This window comes from Triturus cristatus, chromosome 3_1 (assembly GCF_964204655.1).
Source record: "Triturus cristatus chromosome 3_1, aTriCri1.1, whole genome shotgun sequence".
In the NCBI taxonomy this organism is placed as follows: Eukaryota; Metazoa; Chordata; class Amphibia; order Caudata; family Salamandridae; genus Triturus; species Triturus cristatus.
In genome coordinates this window covers 145,233,349-145,257,451 of record NC_140583.1, presented here as the reverse complement: position 1 = coordinate 145,257,451, position 24,103 = coordinate 145,233,349, and the positions used below count along the sequence as shown (strand labels likewise).

The 24,103-nt window shown below is 44.6% G+C and overlaps 1 protein-coding gene across 1 annotated transcript in view; it reads right to left on the bottom strand.

Moving 5' to 3' along the window:
* PRMT3 (protein arginine methyltransferase 3) overlaps positions 1–24,103 on the bottom strand; it is an 881,955-nt gene that overhangs the window by 65,705 nt on the left and 792,147 nt on the right. Inside the window, exons 14-15 of the mRNA XM_085643603.1 lie at positions 11,748–11,798; positions 11,462–11,549 (exon numbers count right to left, since the gene is read on the bottom strand). Coding sequence (XP_085499729.1) covers positions 11,462–11,549; positions 11,748–11,798 — 139 coding nt within the window. The remainder of the gene's footprint in view (positions 1–11,461; positions 11,550–11,747; positions 11,799–24,103) is intronic.

The following is a 24,103-nucleotide window of genomic DNA, read 5'->3' as shown; positions in this document are numbered from 1 at the left end:
GCTGCGTGGATCCCTAAAGGACACAACTAATAGAACTGAGAGAGTCAGATACGTGATCTACATAGAGCGTCTGGGGCAGTAAAGGTCCAGGTTTTCGGAGCTTTTCTGAAGAGGGTCTGTTTGAATGAACTGTATATGTTCCAGGCTTTGGTCCCAAGTACTGCAATAGATTTCCCACCCATTGTGATATATCTGAACACCGGGGGCTTCAAGAGATTTGCGTTAGGTGACCTGAGTGTGCGGTGTGTCACATAGCGAGTGAACCTGCCACGGAGATGGTAGGGGCCTAAAGAATTGAAAGCTCTGAAAGTGATTATCAAGATCTTAAAAAGTACTCTTTCATGGATTAGCAGCTAATGAAGTGCTTGGAGTGCAGCTGATGCTGATGAGCTTCTAGGCCATTTTAATACTAGTCGAGAGGCTGCATGTTGCACCATCTGTAATTTGTTTAGGAATGACTTACTGGTTCCTGCGTAAAGGCTGTTGCTGTAATCAAGTCTAGAGGTAATTAGAGCCACTGCGACTGCATTTCTAGCCGTGCAGGGAAGAAGATCGAAAACCATTTTAAGTGACTTCATCAAAAGAAAGCATGACCCAACCACTGCTAGGGATTGCTGGCGAAGGGAGAGTGCTGAGTTGCATTTCACCCCAGGTTCTTTGCTACCTTCACTGTGTTAGGAGGGAGGGTGTCTATGGGCCACCATAGGCTGGGGGAGAACGTATTAGATTTCATTAGTGGCATGATTTCCGTTTTTTCGAGTTGCATTTTAAATGATTTACTTTCTTCCAGTGAAAGACCACTGCAAGACACTGTCGCAGATTTTCTTTAGCATGTGTGGTGTTTTTATCTATTACCAGAATTATCTGAGTATCATTCGTGTACGAGATAGTCTCAGTGTTGAAAGATGATATCAGACTAATGAGGGGGACTATATAGGCGTTAAAGAGCACTGGGCTAAGAATGAAACCTTGTTGGACTCTGGAGAGCAGGGGTTTTTCTGCTGATTGATATTGGCCAAGCGTAACAACTTGTCTACGATTTAGTAGGAAAGGTTTTAGCCAGGCCAAGGCAAGATGAGAAATGCTACATGATTTGAGGCATGATGAGAGTGTCAAAGGCGGCCGATAAGTCTGAAAAGATAAGCAAAGCATTTATTCCTTGATCTAAGGCAGATTTACGGGCTTCAGCAGTGTATAGGAGCGTTGATTCTATTGACTGCTGAGGCCTGAAGCCTGATTGATTCGGATGTAGAATGTTCTAAGTAGGTCATGAGTTCGGTATTAACTAGTTTTTCCTTGATTGGGACGAAGATTAGTGAGAGTGGTGGGGTCAGCAAGCGTTTTTTTCTGGAGCGGTTTGACTGCTGCAATTTTCCATTTGTTGGGTACTTCTGCTCGTATAAGTGAGGCATTTATAATGTTGTTAATAACTGAGTTAATAAGGTCTATGATAGCATACAAAATCTGAGGGGGGCATGGGTCCAAAGGAGATCCTGATTTGCATGCAAGGATAGCTTGGCGGGATTGTTCTAGGGTAATAGCTTGAAAGGCTTGAAGGGACAATCTATCCTCTCTTGGATTAAAGGGCATCTCCATGGGTGGAGCGTGGGGTGTTATGAAATCTTTTTGTATCGATTGGACCTTTTGTACAAAAAAGTCAGCAATGCGATCGCAAAGAGACTGTGATGGGGGAATCTCTTGTTGAAGGATTATAGTGTTGATGAAGAAATTTACTAACGTGAACATAGCTTTTTGATCTGAACCGGCCTGTTTGAGTAAGGTGGTGAAATACGATTTCTTTTCAGCTTTGATCTGTTAGTGGAAGTTTTTAAGAGCTGCTTTAAACAAGGTCAGTTCTTCCTGTTTGTAGTATTGCCACCATCGGCGTTCTAGTTTCCTGCAGTGGCTATGTAATTCTCTCAGGTTTTGAGTGTACCAGGGGGCGGAGGGTTTCTTAGATGAGCGATTTTTCAGTAGGGTCGGAGGGGCAAAACTATTGCTAAGAGTGGATATCCAATGATTAAACCGTTGGTTATCCGTTGATGGGTCCCCTGTCAGCCTGGGCCTGCATTTCACAGCTTCTATATTGAGTTCTGGAGAGGCTGCCATATCATTCCACCTACCTCTGGTGTTTTGAATTACGGAGGAGTAGCCCGTGGGGATATTCGTGTGATAGCGCCTAATTTCAAAAGGTATAAAGTTATGGTCGGACCAGGTGAGGCTAACTGGGCATTAGTTATGAGGGTCGTGAGATTGGAACCAATGCCGTCCAGGGTGTGCCCTGCATTGTGTGTGGGAGAAGATATCCGCTGATTCAGGCCCAACGTTTCTACGATTTCCATTAAATTCGTTGTAACTGGATCATTTTGTATATCTAGATGGAGATTAAAGTCCCCCAGTACAGTGAAATTGGAGAATCTAAGAGTTAGTGAACCCATGAGATCTCCAATGCTGTTCAAACAATTCAGGTGAGGGCCTGGTAGGCAGTATAACAGGGCTCCTGAGAAGGAAAAGGATTCCTCTAGTTGAAAGCAGAAGCCGATGCTCTCTGCCCCTTTGAGGTCAGTTATATCAAATATTGAGCATTTCAATGTCTTGTGGTAAATAATAGCTGTTGGCCTTTATATTCGTCTGATTGAGATACAGAAAGAGTTGAATTTAAATGTATTCACACAGACAGGCTGCTGCATTCACAGGTTGTACGAGCATAGGATGGGCCTTGTAAGGCTTAGTACTCTCACCCCATACGAAGTATACAACTCTTACCTGGATAAACATTGGGCCGTATGTATTACAAACGCCAATAAAATTTAATACAGAACTGATCAATTTAAATTAAAACATTAGCATCAATGTTTTCCAGAACAATATTTCATAATCAGGATGCCAGATGCAAGTGCCCGGAAACACTTAAGACAACAACTGCATCATAATATAAGTGCTCAAGGCAACCACCCTCAGCCCCTGTTTTTGTGCTCACACTGGGCAACTCAGAGATTCACTGTCCTAGACTCCACCTCTCACCCATCCTGTGGACCCCAAGGGTCGCTGTCATGGACCGCCATTCCCCACAGCCCACACCTACGAAAATATACCAATACACGAAACACCTCACCAACCATATAAAAGGAGCTGAGTGGCTGGGCAACTAAGCTCCCATGAGAAGCGTGCAGCACTTGTCAAGAGTGGAAAGAGGAAAAGAGGAAGATCAGCTCGCATCAGGGCTCTTTACAGCCTGCTCCTCACTCCCCCAGGTGCTGGAAATCCACACTAAGAACATCCAGCCCAGGCAGTGATGAACTACAAGCATCTACTAAGGCTGAAATTGAACCACTTATCAGCATGACTCCACAGCTCCTGGGCAGTATAGGCAGAGCTACTGAAATTATGAGGCAGGACGGGACCAAATTATGTGGCAGGATTGACTCACTTATGCATGGTATCACTGTTAGGCGAAAGATTTTCACTCAGTACCATTTCCACACTCAAATATAGCAATAAGCAACTGAAACATGCCAGTCAACTTTTGCACAGGGCCGTACACTGCTCTGGAACACGTGTTATACTTTTAGTAGCCTTTGATCTGTATGAGCTAGAATTCGTTTTTTGTTAAAGTCTTCAAATTATGGAGCATATAAAGGATTGTGTGGCAAATCAATAATTTTTCGAAAAACCAGCTGTTGCAGAATCTCATAATTCCAGGGGCCTTGAATATAAGGATAGTGACTATTTGAGTGCAGTCTCTTGCTTTGTACGCAGACCTTCCACATGCGTTCTCATTTCCACATTTGCTTACTTACCGACGAGTATGGTTAGCGAATACATGTAATTCTCTTCATATTCGTTACTGTAGTTTAACCTATCATATTATTATTTTGACTGCAAATGATACTGGCTTCCCACTCAAATCATATTGAATCTGTACAGATTGCTGGACTTCTCAACAGTTTACGCACCACGTACCACTGAGGTAGCTGGGTATAAATTTGATGGGCAGTTTAAGTTTGGAAACTGTACCGCTGTGAATACCGCAAAAGTTAGTACTTTGTGGGTGGTTATTTAATGGGCAATACCTTTCGCTTACAACTCCACTGAACAGCTGGCCTTTCTTACTCTGGTCTGTATTTACTTGTGTGTGTATGTAAACATTGGATACAGTACGCGCATACCCCCCTCCAACCTATATATGATATGTCTATACAGCCCTGTGAAACAAACAGAATGCACACATAACTGCATTACAGCTTTTCCCGTCATAAATATCATTTTTAAATCTGAGAAAATTATTTGCAGATGCTTTCTGGTGTTCTCTGAAGGGTCTGCCAGCAATGCACGCTTTTTGTAGGTGTTGCTTGCTTGTGTGCACTTGTTGTGTTGTTTCCTCCCACCGAGCTCCACCCATCACATCCTAAAGCATAGGACAATGGGTCAGCCAACTACTGCCACTCATCGCATCATGCCAAGCAGACCACTCTGCTCCAAAGTGCTTGGGAAACCAAAGCAAATGGCTGCTCTTCCTGGTAACTTACCATAACCCGATGTAGACATGTCATTATCTGTATGAAGAGGTATTGGGAAAAGCGAGAGGGCAGGGAGCACACTCCGAAAAATAACTCAGCCAATCCGGTGAGTGTTGAATAAATAACACTCGTGGACCTACTAGTCACTGCTGTATTTGCCTTTTAGCATCAATCACTCTAACCTACATGTGCTGGCCCTCTGTTTTTTTATTTTCCTAAAATAGAATTTCAAAAAGTGACTTTTTAACTTGTCTTTTTTTGAGTAACTTTTAATTTTTTATTTAAAAAGCATTTTTGTTTAGAATGCTTCTCTATTTGAATTACTTTCTAAAATAAACCTGTTGCATATTGCACATTTTCTACCTGTTTGGCTGGTCCCGTGTTGACTGGACTTGAGAGCACCCTCTGGTTTTGGTCTTCTGTGGTGGTACATTCTGCACACACACTCTTGCTTGAACTTCATTACAATTAGCTGATGGAAACACAAGTGCTCTCTATTAAAGTCTCAAGAAAATGTAAAAGAAGCTCATATGGTCTTGGGTTTCTCTCACGACCCACATTTTTATCTCGGGTTCTATTTTGAGCATGGATGGGTAGTCATTCTAGGAAACAACATTCAAAGGTATGTCACTGACATATCACATATTTTTACTAAAACAAATTAAAACCACACAATTCCATGCCGCAGAATTCCACAGCAAACAACTCCAATCCAGCACCCTTGTACTTCCAACAACCATGTCAACTGTCCCCCACACACCCACTGCCCTACTCATCTCTCTCTAACACTGTCACTAACCCCTCATCTCGCAATCCCACTGCCCCTCTCATCCCTACCTTACATTCCCTATCGCCAATCTATACTGCCTGCTCACACATACTAAGCACAGTTTCTTTCCTGTGCCTTTTTAAGGTTTCGTTCCTCAGAACGACACTCACCTCCTCTTCCTTGGGTATCTTGTGTGTACACAGGTCGCCCCTCTTTATGCGTCTGTTGGTTGCTCTCTCCTTTATCTTTCTCACACACTCTTCTTGCTCCTCTGTCTCTAGGTCATTCACCACTTCCTGCACAACCACCTATCTCTCTTGCTTCATTTCTATCTATTCTTTGTAGCTCTCACATCTATCTATTCACCATGCCACACAATTTCACAACACAAATACACTCCACATCACACAATTCCATACCACACAATTCCACAACTACCAATTCCAATACAACCCACATAATTCCACTCAGCACACATCCACTACACTCCAAAACACATCGGTAAAAGACATTGTCATTTACAATGATAATAGCTCTAACTCTCGCAAATGCGAGACCTATTGCATTGTAAATGCTTGTTTTGTTTAGCTTAGAGGCAGCTTCAACTTTCTCACCAGCCTCATGTAATAAAAAATATAAATAAAAATACTTATATGCACACGGTTGCTGGTGTTCCAGCACTCACCAGTAAGGATGCACTATACACTCCAGAAAAATGCCTCTGCTTCTGGTCTGTAATGGGAACTGCACTGACTTGCAGTACTGAAAAGAGTTCAGTTCAAAACCTTGTTCTAAGGGCACACAGCAAGAGCAGCGGCAGGCCCAGGATACTTGCAAGAACTTGTGAAAGCCTACCAACCTTCCCGGACCCTCCGTTCGAGCGAACTTTCCCAGTGCGTGGTTCCATTAATGAAATACACATGCATGGGAGGCTGGCCTTTTGCATCTCAGGGCCCTAAGCTATGGAACGAGCTCCCTGAAACCTTGAGAAACTGCCCACCACTGATGACCTTCCGTAGACAGTTGAAGACATGGCTGTTCTAAGTCAGCATAACCTGAACAGACCTACCCTGATGGGAAGCTGAACCCATTATAAAACATCTAAATAAATCAAAATAAATACATAAAAATAAACTTGATGTTAGACAAGGCATCTGTTTGTAACTGATCATAGCATGGCCAATAAAGTTGGTAACCAACCCTCACAATCAAGAAACTGGCATTACTTAGAACCACAGTAAGCCACACCTACACAAATTCCATCGTACTCTGAGGAAACCCTCTCTCCTGTAAGGTTTTTATCTATATGGCAATTGATGCATCTGTTTTATTTATTAAGATAAAACTATCAGGTATTACTATATTTGTCTAAATGTATTGCATATAGAATGTAATTGTTATGTTGCCTATTGAGGCAAGTTCACAAGGCCTTGTTTCCCGAGACACAAGCAAATTCACTTAATATGCCCATAATTGTTGGTTCAATTTTTTTTACATCCATAGGGCTCACCTCAATACATACTATTCTATTTTATTATGCCCATTTTGCCATCTAGAGTCATATTAATGCAAACAGCGGGCCATTTCATAAGTGTTTTTGAAGAACAAATAACCTTCTTTCACTAACGCACCTCCTGGTAGAGACTATAGAGACTCTACTTAGCTGCAGATTCCTCACCTTCCAAATATTCCCCAGGCATTGGAGTGGATGCAGAAACTTTCAATAGTCCCTTCGTGTGCTGGAAGTTGGCGTCATTTGGCTTCACACTGACGCCGTTCCGCTCCGGAAATGCCATCCAGCTTCACTCCTGTGCGATGACATCAGTTGCTTTCGAAACCGTCCACGCCCCAAAACATGGAGCCCCAAAAGCAAGCATTGGGATCTTATTACTGAGTAGAGTCCAAACACAAAACGGGGAGGAAGGGAGGGTCAGTAAGGAAACTACGGCTAGATCAAGTCTGTTTCAGAAAGAGCTTAACAGAAGATAAGTAACTTGTTCTTCTGATAGAGATTTCTAGGACCGAGTGGCAAATGTCCTTCTTGGTGGACCTGGCTGTTCAGACAAAAGAGCTTGATGCACTTGTGGAGGGACGCTTATGTAGCAGCCTGACAAATTTCTAGAACGTATATGCGTAGAAGATCTTAATGCAAAGCACAATCCAGCACAAAATGGTATGCTTCTGCTCAGCCTTGCCTTTTTTTACTGCAGCAAACCCCACAAAGAGCTGACCGTCCACCCAGTAGTCTCTGGTACAATGGATGTAGAAGCTCAATGCTCTTTTGGGGTCCAAGTAATGGAGTCTCTCCTCCTGCTTAGAGGAGTGAGGCGAAGCGTAGAACATCAGCAGGGTGATGGTATGACCGATGTGGAACAGCGTCACATCAACTCATACGTCATGCTGAGGAAAAGGTGATGAGGAACACAGTCTTGAAGGTAAGGAGCTGTAAGGAACTGCTGTGGAGCAGCACGAATAGAGTGCACATCAGATAAGTAAGGGCGAGATTGAGGTCCCACTAGGGCATAACAAAAGGAGAGGGGGGAACATATGCTGTTGCCCTTTCAAAAATCACATCACAACGGGGGACTCAAATATTGAGGATTGATCAGCCAACCATTTAGTGGAAAGATATCCTTTAACATATGCCGGGCAAGAGAAAAAACGAAAAATAAAATGTCAGACAGTTTGGCCTGCAGGGTATGAATCTGACATATGCCTCACCGAACCACAAACTTGTCCCAACAATAGACGTATACAGTCTTTGTCGAGGGACGCCTAGCTGCCATGACATTAACTACCTCAGGAGGAAGGTCGAAGATGTTCCGCTGTCGCTGCTCAACATCCAAGCATAAACGTGGAGTGTTAAGTCCCGGGTGCACAAACCTGCCCTGCTGCTTTGGTAGCAGATCCTCCTGGAGGGGCGGCCTTATCGGAGGACAAATGCTCTCGCCCAGGAGTTCTGGATACCATACTTGCTGTGCCCAATCTGGGGCCGCTAGGATGACTTGAGATAAGTTTATCCTGATCTTCTTGAGAAGTCGGGACAAGAGTGGTATCTGCGAAAGGCATACAGGAGTCAAGAGCAAGAGAGGCCTTGGAAACCCTAAGGTGCAGAAGTACTGACATTGTGCGTTATTGGCAGTGGCTAACAGATTGAGCCATGGTTCTACCCATTCATGTAAGGGACCTTGCGCCACCTGCAGGTGCAGATGCCATTTGTGATCTGCTAGGCATCAATAGTGGACTTTTTTTTTTTTTTACAGAGTTTTAACTTGACCCGAATCGGGTATCAGAGCGCTTTACATAGCACTAGTTGCATTACATGAGGACACATTCACTTTTTGTTAGGCACGGGGAGATTAAGTGATTTGCCCAGAATCACAGGATGTTCAGTGTCATTTCCCGAGACTCGAACCCACTTCCCCAGATTCGAGGTCGACCGCCCTAGCTGTTGGGCTAACTCCTCTCCCTATATCCTCTCCCCAGACTTCATCTGCCCTGGCATGCAAAGAGCCTCCCACGTGGTTTACTTCAAGGTAAATTCTCTCATTGTCCAGCCATTTCCAGAGGCGCAAGGCCTCTTGGTTCAGGGTCCTTGACCCCAACCTGTACGTTGCAGTACCACATGGCGGTGGCACTGTTCATAAGCTCTAGTGCCAGCCTCCCCTTGATGAATGTATGTAGGATTTCAATGCCAAGCAGATAGCCCTCAGTTTCAGAAGGTTGAGGCCTCCGATCACCATCTCTCCTAGGTGGCCAACCCAGCACAGAAGTGACACCTCGGTCACCACTGTCAACTCTGGGTGGAGAAAGGAGAGGGTTCTGCTGCTGCCCCATACCGGTCCAGTAGCCACCACTGCAGGTCTTTCACAGTCTCTTCTGAAATCTGCACATGGTGGGAAAGTTCCTATTGATGTTGGGCCCACTGGGACTTCAGATCCCACTGTGGAGCCCACACATACCACCTGGCGTGCTCGACAAGCATGATGCAGGAGGCCATCAGTCCCAGAGGCCTCAGTGTCGACCTCACTAATATCCAGGACCAAGGCTAAAAGATCGAGATCATAGTTTGAATGTCATGGACTCTCTCTCCTGGGGGAAAGGCACGAAACCCAACTGTGTCAATGAAGTAGAGCATCTGATAGGGAGTGAAGTGTGACTTTGACGTGTTTATAATGAACCCCAAAGATGGCAGGAGGTTTGCCATAGTCTGGAGGTGGCTGACAACTGCCTGTGGTGAGCTGCCTTGAAAAGGTAGTTGCTGAGATAGGGTAAACACTGGCACCCATGACCTCCAAAGTTGTGCTGCCATCACCGCTGTCACTTTTGTGAACACTCGAGGGGCGTGAGTGAGACCACAGTGAACTGAAAATGCTCCTCCCCGACCACGAACTGCAGGTAGTGTCTGGAAGAGAAGAAATATGAAAACAGGTTTCCTGCAGGTCCAACACCACCATCCTGTCTCTAGGGTTGAGAGCAGACAAGACTTGAGCCGGGGTGAGCTTTTGAATTTCTTTTTCCGGAGAAATACATTGAAAGGGTGCGGATCTAGAATAGGCTGGAGACCTCCGTCCTTCTTGTGGACCAGAAAGTAGCGAGAATAACAACCATGTCCTACTTCTGGTGCTAGCAAACACTTGACAGCCCCACTGGTCAAAAGCGCTTGCACTTCCTGCTGAATGGAGAGATTAACCTCCGTCAATTGCTGGCTGGATGGTGGAAGGTGCGGTGGGAAAAAAGGAAGAGTAGGACAGAACCTTCATGGACAATCTGCAAAACCCACCTGTCTAACATGATCTCTTGCAAAATGCACCAGTCCTAAAACTCAGGATAGCTTTGGAAGAGAGAGAGGATTTAGCGCATCAAGGACCGCTGGAAGTTGCAGCTTTTGACCATTGAATGTATGTAGGGGGGCCAAAGTGTCAAAGGTTACCACAAGGTTTCTTACTTCCAGTGAGGTACTTAGGGGTCTCCTCAGACAGGTAGGCCATTCAAATGGGGACGATATGGGTGTAGTTCTACCTATCATTATTTTAGTTTTGGTCGCAATGAGGCAAAGAAAGCTTTCCAACTACTGTGAATGAGTTTGAGGCAAATAGTTGACTTATCAAGTTGTTGGCCAGACTGATGAGAATGTGGCTATTGCATACGACTGGAAGCGGACTGGGTAGCTCCTTAGCACTTGTGTCAATGGAAGCACATACAGGTTAAAGAGTGGCGGTCTGTGGCACATGCATTGTTGTACGCTGTATGCCATATTTCGTGTTGATGTCTACTGAACCTATCAGACAATTTGCTTTCCGACAGGAAGGAATGATCATTACTAGGCGGGATTGGTCACACCCTCCCATTGTTGAAGTCTCTTCAGAAGCGTGCCTTGGCCCACCACATCATGTGCCACTGGGAGGTCTACTGACATGTGGCGGCTTGTCTTTACCTAAGGTGGGGAAGACCTCCTTCTCTTATGCGGGCTTGAGTGCTTTCCAATGCGATTACTGGCCGGAACCCAGACAGCTGTTCGTGAAGTTGTTCTTGCTGCTAGTGCTCCTTCAGTTTTCTTGCCCACACTTTTTTATATTTTTGCGGCAAAAAGGTAAAGTTAACATTTGCAACACGGTAACGGGATTAAGGGACCGGCCACCTGGTCCTACAAAAGTGTGACGCTACCAAGGGCTCAGAGCGGCGGCGGCTAAGGGCTGGTTATGGCGCTACTCTGTCAGACGCCAAAGAGAGGAACTGGTTCAAATGGGAGGCTGCATTATATTGTGCCTTACAAAAGGACCGGTTAGGAAGCATCATTAGAAGAGGATGTCCCCCTGATGTAGCTGTTTCGGACATGCACAAGTCAAGGGAGCTCGAGGCACAAGGCATCTCTCCGAAAAAGCAAGAGAGTTTTTCTTCCTGATATATGATCCGTGCACAAATCGACAAAAATCAAGGCCACTTACAAAAGAAAATGAATAAATGCAATATTTCCTACCAAGACATTTTTTTTCGCTCAGTCAGCACTTTATGACTAGAGGATGCAAAAATAATATTTTCTATTCTTCTAAACGCGCTGTTAGTTATTCCCATTTCAACCCTCCTGCAGCCCTGCTTAGCAATGCCTGTTACATTAGCTGCCCCCATCTTCCCACAGCAGGACGTCACCGCGCTCGAGACACAGCCCTACCTGTTTTTACTGAAATGGGATTGTCCAGCAGGAACACGGTTTGCTTCCAGTGTGTTTTAGGGCTCTGGGGGCCGGTGGAGAACAGGACCTGTAATGACAGGGTTCAGACGTCACAGATGAGGGACACGCTTTTTAATAACACGCTACATTAACCTATAACACGAAAACAGTCAATCGAAGAGCAAAATATGCTTACGCCCACACACCTCGGGGCTACACATAAAAAGAGACACGTATTACATCCCTGCTAATTACATTTGAATATGTAACACTGAAAGGGACCCACCTTGTTATTACAATGCTTCTCGAACAAAACGTCGAAGTAACCAGCCAGCGCCTAAGAAAGCAAACACATAAAAAGGTGAAATATACAGTAAGTGCTGACTTCATGACACCGTTTTCACTTTTGCATCATATAGTTTATGTCATGAGAATAACACCGTGTTCGCAAATTTCACCACATTTCACATTTATCTTGACAAAATTAAATATCTGATTTTACACGGCTTTCTTTGGCTTCGGAGGCATATGCAGCAGGCCTGGATAACGGATGCACTTTATCAGGAGTTCATGCTCTTAAACACATTACAATAGTCACTACATTGTTTACTTCAATAACATCCCTCGTTCTTCAAGCTCTCGTGCGCAATGCAGTGACACAAGTCAGGATGTTGTCACGTTTCGGTTTTTACCCTCGAGTTGCAAATATTTTTGGGGTTCGTTTTATTTTCAAAGCAAACACGTTGCACAATAGCTTATCAAAACTGTCTACAACCTTCCGGCATTCAAGTTGCAAATATCTTTCGGTACATTGGTTGCTTCCAAAATAAAACCTCCAACCGTGCTGCTACTCTTTCTTAAGAATTTACACAGAGTGAAGGAGTCTGGGAGCATTGTGAATAACCAGACATGTTTGGGCTGGAACCTCTGCCAAGTTCAAGTTGAGTTTACAGCTCACTGTATTTCCCTAGAGTGGTCACTCTAACAGCAAGGCTTTGCATTAATGATCCATATATACCAATTTGAGCCTCTCACATATAGACACATATCTCGCCTTAGCAGCAACCAATTCTTTTTGCAACAAGCACACTGTGCACTGTAAGCTGGTGGCCAAGGCCTTGCGCTCGAGCTGTGGGGGATGAGCCTACTTGTCCGGTGGATAAAAATAATAGGTACGGGATGTCTGCGCTACAGCTGTACTCCGAAAAAGTGTGAGATGTTGAGGAATGACCGACTGCAATTAGGTGCAACAATATATATATTTTTTGGTGTAAATACCCATGCCCCAAACGCTTGCCATTATCTAAAAATATACGGCAGTCTCTAATACTAGGTTTCCATTCATAATAGCTATAAATGGTTTCACCGTCAGTTATCAGCCTTACCCAGGGGCATAGCTTTGGAGTGTTACACCCCCTACTAAATGGATTTTCTGATAAATTGTTGGGAACAAGTGCTTTCAGTTGGGTATTTTTCTTTTTTTTTTTTTACAGAGTTTTATATAGGGCGAACTTGACCGAATCGGGTATCAGAGCGCTTTACATAGCACCTGTTTCATTACACGAGGACACATTCATTTTTTTTGTTTTTGTTAGGCACAGGGAGATTAAGTGATTTGCCCAGAATCACAGGACTCGAACCCAGATCCCCAGATTCGGGGTCGACAGCCCTAGCCTTTAGGCAAACTCCTCTTCCCTGGTGAGGTGAGGTGCCTGGGATTTTTGCAGGCACACACTCACAAAAACACACAAACACTCACACCTTCTCATCTGTTTTAAAAGTCCTAATTTTAAAAAATATTTTAAAAATATTATGTTTCTCTGACTTAGTACTCATACCAATCCTCATTCTCCTGCCCCTTAAGCCCCTTGCATAGACCCTGCTGGTCGTATCATGTATTTTAACATTATATGCCAGCGTGATTGTCGAGTAATCTGAAGCTCACCCCCCTTCAATCTTAGTGGCCAAGCTACGCCCCTGGCCTTGCCTTTTCATCAGAGGCTAACATTTACTGCTCTCCAGGTACAATTACTCCCTAAGTATCAGAATATGTTTGACTTCTATTACAGCAGCCATGAAACTGGTTGTGCACTAAATGTTAATCAAAACTCTTGAAGTACAGTGTGGTGCTACACTACTAAACATATTGGTTTAGGCAATATGTATGGTCGGAGAAATATGAAGGTTAGATACGAAACCTGTTTTTTGGGGGTATCACTCCTAGAGTTGTATGTACACCCAATAAAATAAACAGTATCTGACGACAGTTAATGCTTCTCTGAGACCTGCTCAAAAGAAACCAAAAGAGTTAGAACAAGATGGGAGAAGGACGAGCAACACCAATAAAATGTAAACATGGATGCCAATAAAATGGCCATTTGTGTGGAGGGATTTATTGATGCAATCACTAATCGGATATTTCAGTTCTGAATCTAATTTATATATTAATGTGACAGAAAAAAATGCTGATTGCATTTAAAGTTTTGAGAAAAGGACTATATTTTTGTGGTAGTCAACGATCAATCAATCAATCAAAGGGTATGTGTACAGTGCTATTATTAACTTGTGAGGGTATCCAGGGGATAGGTTGCTGGGCTCAGTCGAAAAGCCAGGTCTTCAGTCTCTTCCTGAAGTCCGCCAGAAATTGTGATGTTCGGATGTGGTGGGGGAGGCTGTTCCAGGACATGGCGGAAAGGTAGGAGAAGGAACGGCCTCCGTTCTGGCTTTGGCGTATGTGCAGTGTCTTTGCGAAGGCGGGGGAGGCAGATCATATGTCACTGGATGGTTGGTGGAAGTTCAGGGGGTGTTTTAAGTAGCTGGTCCTTGGTAGTGTAGGGCTTTGTAGGCGTGTGTCAATATCTTGAATTAGCATCTTTTCTCGACAGGGAGCCAGTGGAGGTTCTAGAGGTGTGCGGTGATGTGGGTCTGTATGGGCAGGTTGACGATGAGTTTGGGTGCCGAGTTCTGTATTGTTTGGAGTCTTCTCATGAGTTCGGTGTTGGTTCCTGCGTATGGAGCGTTGTTGTAGTCCAGTCTGCTGGTTATTAGGGCTTGAGTGACGTTTTCATGTCAATGGGGAGCCATTTAAATATTTTTTAGAGGATGCACAGCGTGGAAGCAGACAGGGAAGACTGTGTTGATCTGCTGTTTCATGGTGCGTTTGCTGTATAGGCTAATGCTGAGGTTGTGGGCATGGTATTGTTTGTTGGTGTGGTAGTGGGTCCGTGCTGGAGCGGGTCACCAGCTGTCTTCTACGGAGAGGTGTTGTTGCTGAAGAACAGCACTTCAGTCTTGTTTGTGTTGCGATTCAAACAGTTGGCCTTCATCCAGTCGGTGACATTCTTCAAGCAGTTGTGGAAATTGGTCTTCGCGGTAGTGGGGTCTGCTGAGAACGAGAGCATAAGCCGGGTTTCGTTAGCGTAGGATATGATGCTGAGAAAGTGGGTTCTGATAAGGTCAGCTAGAGGTGTCATGTAGGTGTTGAAGAGGGTGGAGCTGAGAGATGAACTTTGGAGGATTACGCATAAGGCGCTCTTGGGTTCCAAGGTAAAGGGAGGTAGGTGGGTTCTCTGAGTTTGTCCTGTGAGAAATGATGCGATCAATCTGGGTATATTTCCCTGCATCCCGATGTGGTGCAATCTCTGGATGATTGTGTGGTGGGATACAATGTCGAACGCTGCGGAGAGGTAGGGGAGGATCAGGGCAGCGGATTGTCCCCTGTCGAGTTGGGTGCGGATGTCATCAGTGGCAGCGTTCAAGGTAGTATCATTGCTGTGATTGGCCCGGCAACCGGATTAGGAGACGTCTAGGAGTTTGTTTCTCTCAAGGTGTGTGGTAAGCTGCTAGTTAATGACCTTCTCAAGGACTTTGACTGGGAAAAGGGAGCCGTGAGATTGGGCGGTAGTTACAGAGTTGGTGTGAGATGGTGGAGGGTTTCTTGAGGAGAGGTCTGACTTCTGCATGTATACATGCTCTGGAAAGATGACTGTGGTGATAGAAGTGTTTAGAATGGTGGGGAGTTGGCAGATGATATCTTTACTCCCTAGGTTGCAGGCAGTTGTCCAAGGGTGACTTTTAACAACTTCATGTAGATATTTTCAAATCTTAGGATATTTTCAAATCTTAGGAAATTGAAACTTACACATTTTATCAAATGGACAGATGGGCTACCCAAAACAGAAGGTACTAGGCTGACCACAAAATACAGGACATAGAGTATTTACACCATCTTCATGTGAATCAATGAGGAAAATAATGACTGAGCTCATGACAATTGTAGATCAAAAGTGATCTAGATGCTTTTAATGGTATCCTCCTACTATCTAAACTCATTAGCACACATCCAATGTGCAACAGTGTAAACGTTTTCAACTACAAGGTTCTACACAACTTACATAAACTTGGAGGACCGGATTACTAACAACAAGCAAGTGTATACTCAAACATCATAAGGGTGGAATGCCAAATGTTTGGAATTTAATAAAATACCTTCGGTAATATTAAAGGAAACAGACAGAGGTGGAAATATTGTTCTTATAAAGAAGAAATATTACAACAAGGAGTGTAGGAGGCTGGCTTAGTATATGGTGCACACTTATTTAAGTGATGAAAAAAAACACATAGTGTATATATAAAAATAAGTCTATTTAAGAAACAACACACTCACTAGCACATTGGAATATCTCCTACCCGGAGATATCAACATACTACACAAGAATACTTTACAATAATCAGGTAAGCAGCACAAATATACACTGGCCTCTAGGAGGACAGCAAACCATAAATTAAGAAAGTGGAATGCACACTGTAAGGGAGAACAGGACTTGGACCACAAGACTCAGAGGAGCTGGGTACACAAGGAACCATCCAAGATAAGTACCCAGGAACCACACAGAAGCTGTATGCAGAGTGGAAATGCCAGCCTCGTGCCTAATAGAGAACTCGCGGTTGCAGTTTTAAAGAAGAAGGACGCCTCCCGGAGGACCCCGAAGCAACCCTTTGGATGACAAAAGGTTGGAGAGCCGCCCCACCCAGGATGCCCCAGGAGCCAGGTTACTTGCACCAGGGAAGCCTGCAAGCTGAGGGGACAGAGTTTATGCCACTTAGAGGTGACCAGGAGGCATGGAAACACAATGCCCACTAATGTTGGGAGGTTCAGAAGAGACAATGGTGACTTTGTCGCCACAGCTATGAGGACAAGGCAATACTGTACAAGCTGTCCCATGTCGATATCTAGGTGGTCAGTGTCTGGCGGGAGCACAAACAAGCCTTGGTAGCAGCAACTGGCATGGAGAACGAAAAGGAGCAAACATTGGGTCAATCAAGGTTCAAGGGACTCATCAAAGGCAGGAGAGTCAGAACAGGACCCCAGCAAGCAGGGGAGCCCACTAAAGTAAGTGATGAGCCTCAGGAGGACCCACAGGCTGAAGGCACAGGAGTCGCAAGAGGACTACAAGTAGCCTACAAAAGTCAGAGGCCCACGATGCAGTAAAGACTCTGTTCTTCAGGAAGTGAGGTGCTGGAGCTTCTTGTAGCCCAATGATCTCTGGAGTTTCGAGTCAATAAGCTTTGGCAACGGCTAGTCGACACAGTGCACAAGGCTTCGGGTCCCAGCAGCCCCAACGAGGGACACTGTCCTCCAAGTTGCATGGAGGACAGGTCAGGCCTCTAGAGAGTCACATAACCACCACCTGTGTTGCTGAGCCTCGGTATGTCTGAGGGACATCAGGAGCAGCCGACTGGTCAGCTTCATTGCGGTGCCTGCAGATGCAGGACAGTGACTCCTTAACTCCAAGGGTGATTTCTCTGGGTGTCCTTGATGCCCTAAGGTCTTTCGGAGAACCTGTATGAAGCACAGACACAGATGACAAAGAAGACTTGAGAACAGCAAGACCAGGAGTAGCAGGAGTCGTCCTTGGTGCAGTCTCGGTTCCAGTCAAGTACAACAAAGTCCAAGTGTCCAAACGATTGAAGAGCGACGTAGTTTCAGGGTTGAGTCTGGTCCCACAATGAAACTGAGGACCCACCCGCAAGGTAGTCCTTAAGTACCCTTGAGAAAGGGATGTGACGACTTGGGGGTCCCTTACAGAGGAAGGCTGGACAGAGGAGAGGATACTCCCATGTCCTTTGATCAGTGACCTGCTCAAGCCTGGCTCAGCAGCAGGAGTGCAGAATCATGTCTGCGGTCAGCATCAGCACTAGCTTGCTTGCAGACCCTGAAAGGCAGTTACCGGGGTTACAGGGGGGATCCCTAAAGGGCCCACCAGTACATGGGCTCATACTTCTAACACTGTAATCGGTGTTAGGGTATGGTTTCAACATGTTTGATACCAAATATGACTGGGTTCGGTGCAGCCATTATATAGTTTGACATCTTGTTTTTCCCAGATGTCCACTGTATGACTTAAAATGGCTGACCACTCTTACAAAGCCTGGAGAATCGACTTTGGGGTTTGTAGGGGTCTCCTGCTCATGCAGGGGCACCCTCACACTTAAAGAAACGTATATCTGTTGTGAGCGGTGCAAGCACCAATTCACACAGGCTACAATGGCAGGCCTGTAGTCAGAGTTTAAGTGGACCCGCATGGGTGGCACAAAACATGCTGCAGCCCATGGGAGACCCATGGTGTACCTATGCCCTGGGAACCTCAGTACCCTATAACAGGGTATACCAGTAGCCAATTGTGGATGTACCAAAGTACTTACCATGTCAATTTCGGGGAGAGAGCAAAGTTGATGGGGTCATGATTAGCAGGATCCCAGCAGGCTAGGTCAAAAACCCACTGACAGCAGGCAAAAAGTGGGGGGGAACCATGCTAGAAGGATACTACCTTCCTACAAGGAGAAACTTGGACAACCTGGTGATGACACGTTATGAGCTAACTACACACAATCCCATAAACCGGATCACTAAAGTCAAGCAACAAAAACATCATCATTTGTAAGAAAGGAGGCTACCGCTTGACATTTACACAGAGCTCTGTTTGCAACTGAACAATATTTTCTTGAATGCATTCTCTCCCTATGAGTCACAAATGTGGGGCCATAACTTTTTAGACTGGAGCTTTCACAGAAAGCAATGTCACAATTGGTAGATGTCTTTCTTTCTAAATATGTATCACATTTTCCATTCTATATTCAAGATACAAAAGATCGATTAAACAAATTGAGAGACTTAACTTGGGAACAATGCATGTTCATTATATACATATTCCTCACGTTTTTCATATGCTAGGATACCCATGACACACGGAACAGTAGCAATTAAAGATTTCCTGAGGGCAGTCCCTCAGTCCTTATGAACATGCACCAATGATACTGGAAATTACATAATTTGTGCTCATTAATAATATTTTCTTGTCTGAAAGCAACAGACACGTACAAAAGGAAGCCATGGGGTACAGATTTACACCATCATACACAATTTTCTTGGTTTGGTTGAAAAAAAACTTATCTATGGGGTAGATCCAACCCCACCTAGACAGAACACATTATGTACTGGGGGCAATACATCAAAAATATATTTATGTTGTGGAAAGGTTGTGAACAGGAGCTTTGAGAACTCCCAGATTTTATTAATGGAAATCCTCATAACCTGAATTTCATCATGACTGGGTAAAAAACAAAGATGGAGTTTCTGGACTTCACTCAGTATATATATACATGACACCACTCCTAAAACCTACTACAGCCAATAAAAAACAGGTGTGGGAAATTATCCCAGAGCATGCCCTACAATGTCAACAGTGGTGAAATATAAAGATTTATAAAAAGAAATTGGTGAGTTCTAAAATGCAATTGCAGTCTGCAAGTCATAGTGGATGATCAAAGGATCATCTATACATGATGGCATACAATTAAAAAAGGCTCTGCTCTAGTTAACTCAAACGTGGCACAAAACCTACAACTTGGCTACACAGTACACCATCATGTCTTTATGCATGTGGGAACTGCAACATTTGCATGTTTGGTGTAAATAGATATCTTTTGTGTTATAAAAGCAAAAGGGAATAACACCCTAGAATCTCCTTCAATTTCAACACCAAATTCACTGGATATGAATTTAAATGCAGATGAGACCTGACCTAAGTTGGCAGTACATGGAGGTTGTTGAAAGAAAGGATAGTATGATAAGCACAAAAGAATAAAAGAAAAAATGAAATAAATTATGTAAAAATTAGCAATTTTCTTGTGTGGAGTACAATGTTTATGATGCCCCTTATCTGAGCTTATATAAGCCGGTATTCAAAGTAATCTAGGTCTAGAGGGAATTCTACTGTTGTAGTTTATTTTTTGTGGACAGGCAATCCAACAAGAAAGGAGGAGGCATCACCTGCATCTACTGCTCTAACCTTCTTGTCACAGAACTTCTGGCGGATACCTCTGAATCCTGCAAATACCTTGCCCTCGCTATCTGCAACAACTCCACCCAACTGTGCAACCTGCACATCTTTTATCACCCCCCCCCGGGCATGAACGACCCCTTCACTGACCACCTCATGTAAATCATCACAGCTAAGATTTCCACCAACGCTAATGATATTTTCCTTGGTTATTTTAACTTGCACTGGAACGATCCCAAGGATCCACATGTCAACGCCATCAAAGACCTCTTGGCCGATCAAGTCCTGACCCAAGCCTGCTCCCTTCCAACTCATTCAAAAGGGGCCACTCTTGACTGGATCATCTCCAAAGAATCAACAGTCAAACTTATCTCCATAGACCCATGCGACTGGTCTGACCACCATGCCATCACCTTCCTTCTACCTGGCACCCACTAAACCAGGGCACCGCAACCGGTGATTCCTAAACGCTGGATCAGAGACACCAAGAACCTGGAGCGCAGGAAACTTGGACGCGCTGCAAATCCACCCCCCCCCCCTCGCATATCACAATAGTCAGTGACCTCAACGATCACTACTCTGAGACTATATTGAACATCCAGGATGATCTAGCCCCACTAAAACTGAAGAGAACCCAAATCAAAGACAGAAACCCCTGGTTCACGGGATCCCTCAACAATGAGAGTAGAGCCCTCCGGCAAGCTGAAAGAACCTGGAGGCAGCACCCCTCTCCCGCTCATCTAAAACTCCTCCGCCAGGCCAGAAATGTCTACAACAGGAACATACTCAATTCTTAAAAAGAATTCTTCAGAACTGAACTAGAGAAGGCCAAGAACAGACCCCACAAGCTCCTCGGACTGGTCAAACACCAATCTAATAAACTGGCCAAAATATCGAAAGAAACCCCCAAGTCTCTTATATCCTCAGAGGAATTCTCCTCTTTCTTCGCTGACAAAATCTTAGCCCTTGGAAGCGAACTCAGCTCCATCACATACCCGCAACCCCTTCCTGACCTGCCTCTTCCTACCACGACGCCCGCACAGGCTCCACCCAAAAATCATGCTCACTGGACTGACTTCAAAGTCTGTGATGAAGACTCAGTCTCAAAAAATCTTATCTACCCTAAACCCGAATAACCATTTTAATGATCCGCTCCCATCCAACTGCCTTGCTGCTGTCGCCCAATCCATTATTCCTAGCTGGACTGCAATCATTAACGCCTCTCTCCGGCAGGGAATGATGCCTGACTCTCTAAAAGCCGGCCAAGTCCTCCCCATTCTGAAAAAGTCGTCGCTGGATCTAGCCTCCCCTGACAACTTCCGACCCATATCCAACATCCCCCTCTTAGCCAAAGTTCTGGAGAAGTGTGTGCAACAGCAGCTAAGTCAACACATCAACAACTTCCACCTACTCGATGACTTCCAATCCGGATTTCGACCTCGGCACAGCACTGAAACCACCATGCTCCACATCGTTGATGATGCCCTCCAAGCCCTTGACCAAGACAAAATCTGTCTCCTAATCCTCCTGGACCTATCCTCGGCCTTCGACACGGTCAACCATGAAAAACGGATCGAACGCCTCAAACTCAGGATGGGATTGGAGGGCACTGTTCTAGAATGTATCAGTAATGTCCCACTGGGCATATGTGTTAGGACCCAGCAAACAAACAGCATTTATGGATTGTAATGCTAAAATCGCAATATTAGATTGAAGAAAGGCACTTGCCAAAAGCCTCAATCCTCTTTGACTTCCTTGCTCGAGGAGTGGCTGGAAATGAGTTAAGATTCATCTTGCTTCCTGAGGCCTGTATGATGAGGCTCTCCAAGTAGGGTTACTTGGTGAGAAAATCCAAGTAAACAGATCCCAGTTTGTGCTTACTGGTCACCTGCCTACTCGTAGGCGTGCAAGAGCAAGGCTTTGACAAATTGGCCATCAAAGTACCAGTGAGGGCATCGTTCAAAGGAAACGTGGGCTCAGGAGTAGCCGGCCCATACTGTAAAATCTCTTTCAGAACATTTGGTTTGGGCTCAACAGAGCGTAGAAGCAATTCTGGTATCTTTCAGAGAATCAATGTATACAGCATCACCAACACAGTGGGGGGCAAGTTTACCAACCAGCAAACCTCTGGACCATCAGGATATAGGTATTTAGATTCTATCCTACATACCACCTGTGCCAATTCTCGTGGTAGAAGGAACTTACTATGTAATCCTGCCATTATTGCCTGGAAAGAAGAAAAACCGGAAGGTATTGATTGATCACAAAAAAGCATCATGTGGCTGACTCTGCTCTGCAGTCTGTCGACAAATCCAAAGTGCCACCAGATAAGACCAGCATAGTCTCTCCCTATTCTTTAGCTGCCCTGATAAGAGATCAGCCAAGCTGAACTCATCTGACCCATCTCAGGAACGTCTGACTCTTCTGGGCTGCAACACTGAGAAAGACTGCTACAATTCCAAGCACACCAGCACCACAACCACTAGAGGATAAATGATCTCAAGTCAGATGCAGCATTAGACAATGAAGCTTCTTATCTGAATGACAATCATTAGACAATGAAGGTCCTTATCTGAATGACAATCATTAGACAATGAAGGCCCTTATCTGAATGACAATCATTAGACAATGAAGGCCCTTATCTGAATGACAATCATTATCAGCAATTATTTTGCTTTCATTATTGTGGTCTTCACTATAATCATTGGTCATCTAGTTCTCGTCAAATGTATCATTTTACACAGTGACAGCTGCCAGGTACTGTCAATTGACAGAACTAAGGCATTTTAAAGAAGTTGTATTTATTTATTTTACTCATGAAGACAGATCTGTCCCATTAGCATATTATTATCTATAGTAGCCTGAGATCATGAAAAAAGTTTTGATCACTTGCCAGAAGGGAATCTGTTCTCCAGCGTTTGGAACGGTGTTATATATATTGGCAAGATACTATTTAAGATAGAATAAGTTGGGGCACACAAACCTGGCAAATTGAGGGGTATGAGACATTGTTTTCCGTATATTTATAGCCATATCTTTAAATGAACCTGTTCGACAAACAACTTCCATTGGTTTGCTTTCTGTACTGATTTGAAGACAATTTGAATTTGTAAAGGTAGTTCCACGCATGTTTTAATGAACATTAAGTGAAACTATATCTGATAATGTAAAATACAGGATTCAAAACACTACAGCTAACACAATACTATATCACTTGAATGGGATAGCCATATGGCCTTGAGGTAATAATGTGTTTATGCAAAGTTTATGTGTAAAGCTTCTGGACCTTTGGGAAATAGGCTGGACACTCAGTATTCTTTGAATTCTCCTGTTACAATGATAAGCGCCAGATCACCACCTCAGGTAAGAGCGGAGCGTTCCTTTAGAGTAAATCCACTCCCCCTCCCTCCCCCAGTGCTAACACAACTTGGAGTCGCGTGTCTATTGAGCGGGTGTGTGCACTGCAACTTTTCAATTTACTTTCCTTGTAGCATTTAATTGCCGGGAGGTGCCTTGTAAGCACCTAGCGCCGGAGTTGCCTGGCTCCGCTTTGCCCTTTCTCCTCGTCCTTACCTGATCCAGCCCACGAGACGAGGGTGTAGCGTGTGTTCTCACCTGTCCTGCTCTCGCGGGACTGGTAGAGACTGGGCCATGCCCCAGGAGGTGGATATTCCGTCATGGATGTGGAGCAGGCACGCCAAAGGCGCGCCAAAGGCAAGCCCGTCTGCGTCCAGCTCGGGCCAGGGACCAAAACCACTGCCAATTTCACGTTCCAATCCAGGATCACTTACCCCTCTGAATCCCTTAAACACCTATGATAGCGGCGGGCTGCGCGCGCAGCTTAATGTGGGAACTTCCTGAAGCTGAGTGCCCACACTGTGAGTTCAAATTATGCCTGGCTAAGCAGGTTAGGCCTAAAAAGAATGAATATCACTTTTTATCATTAAATTGTATATCACTATGTACACCTAAATATGAACTATTTGAACTTATCAGGAATAAGCAACCTGACGCCCTCTTTTTAATGACAACATGGCATAGGGAATCTTCGGTTCCCGGCATTCTAAGATGCAATTCCGGAAGGCTATGGAATTGTAAAACATGACCGCCTTTTAAAAAGAGGTGGGGGAATAGCCATTGTTTATAAACTGGCTATGAAATGCGCTATCGAGGAAGCCAATATTGAGATTTGCAAAGCCATCTCTTTTGTGCTAACGCTAGCAGGAAACTTCGCCCTCAAAGTATTTTTAATCTATCAACCACCAGGGCTTACATCACAATTAATTGGGAGCTTGGCAGA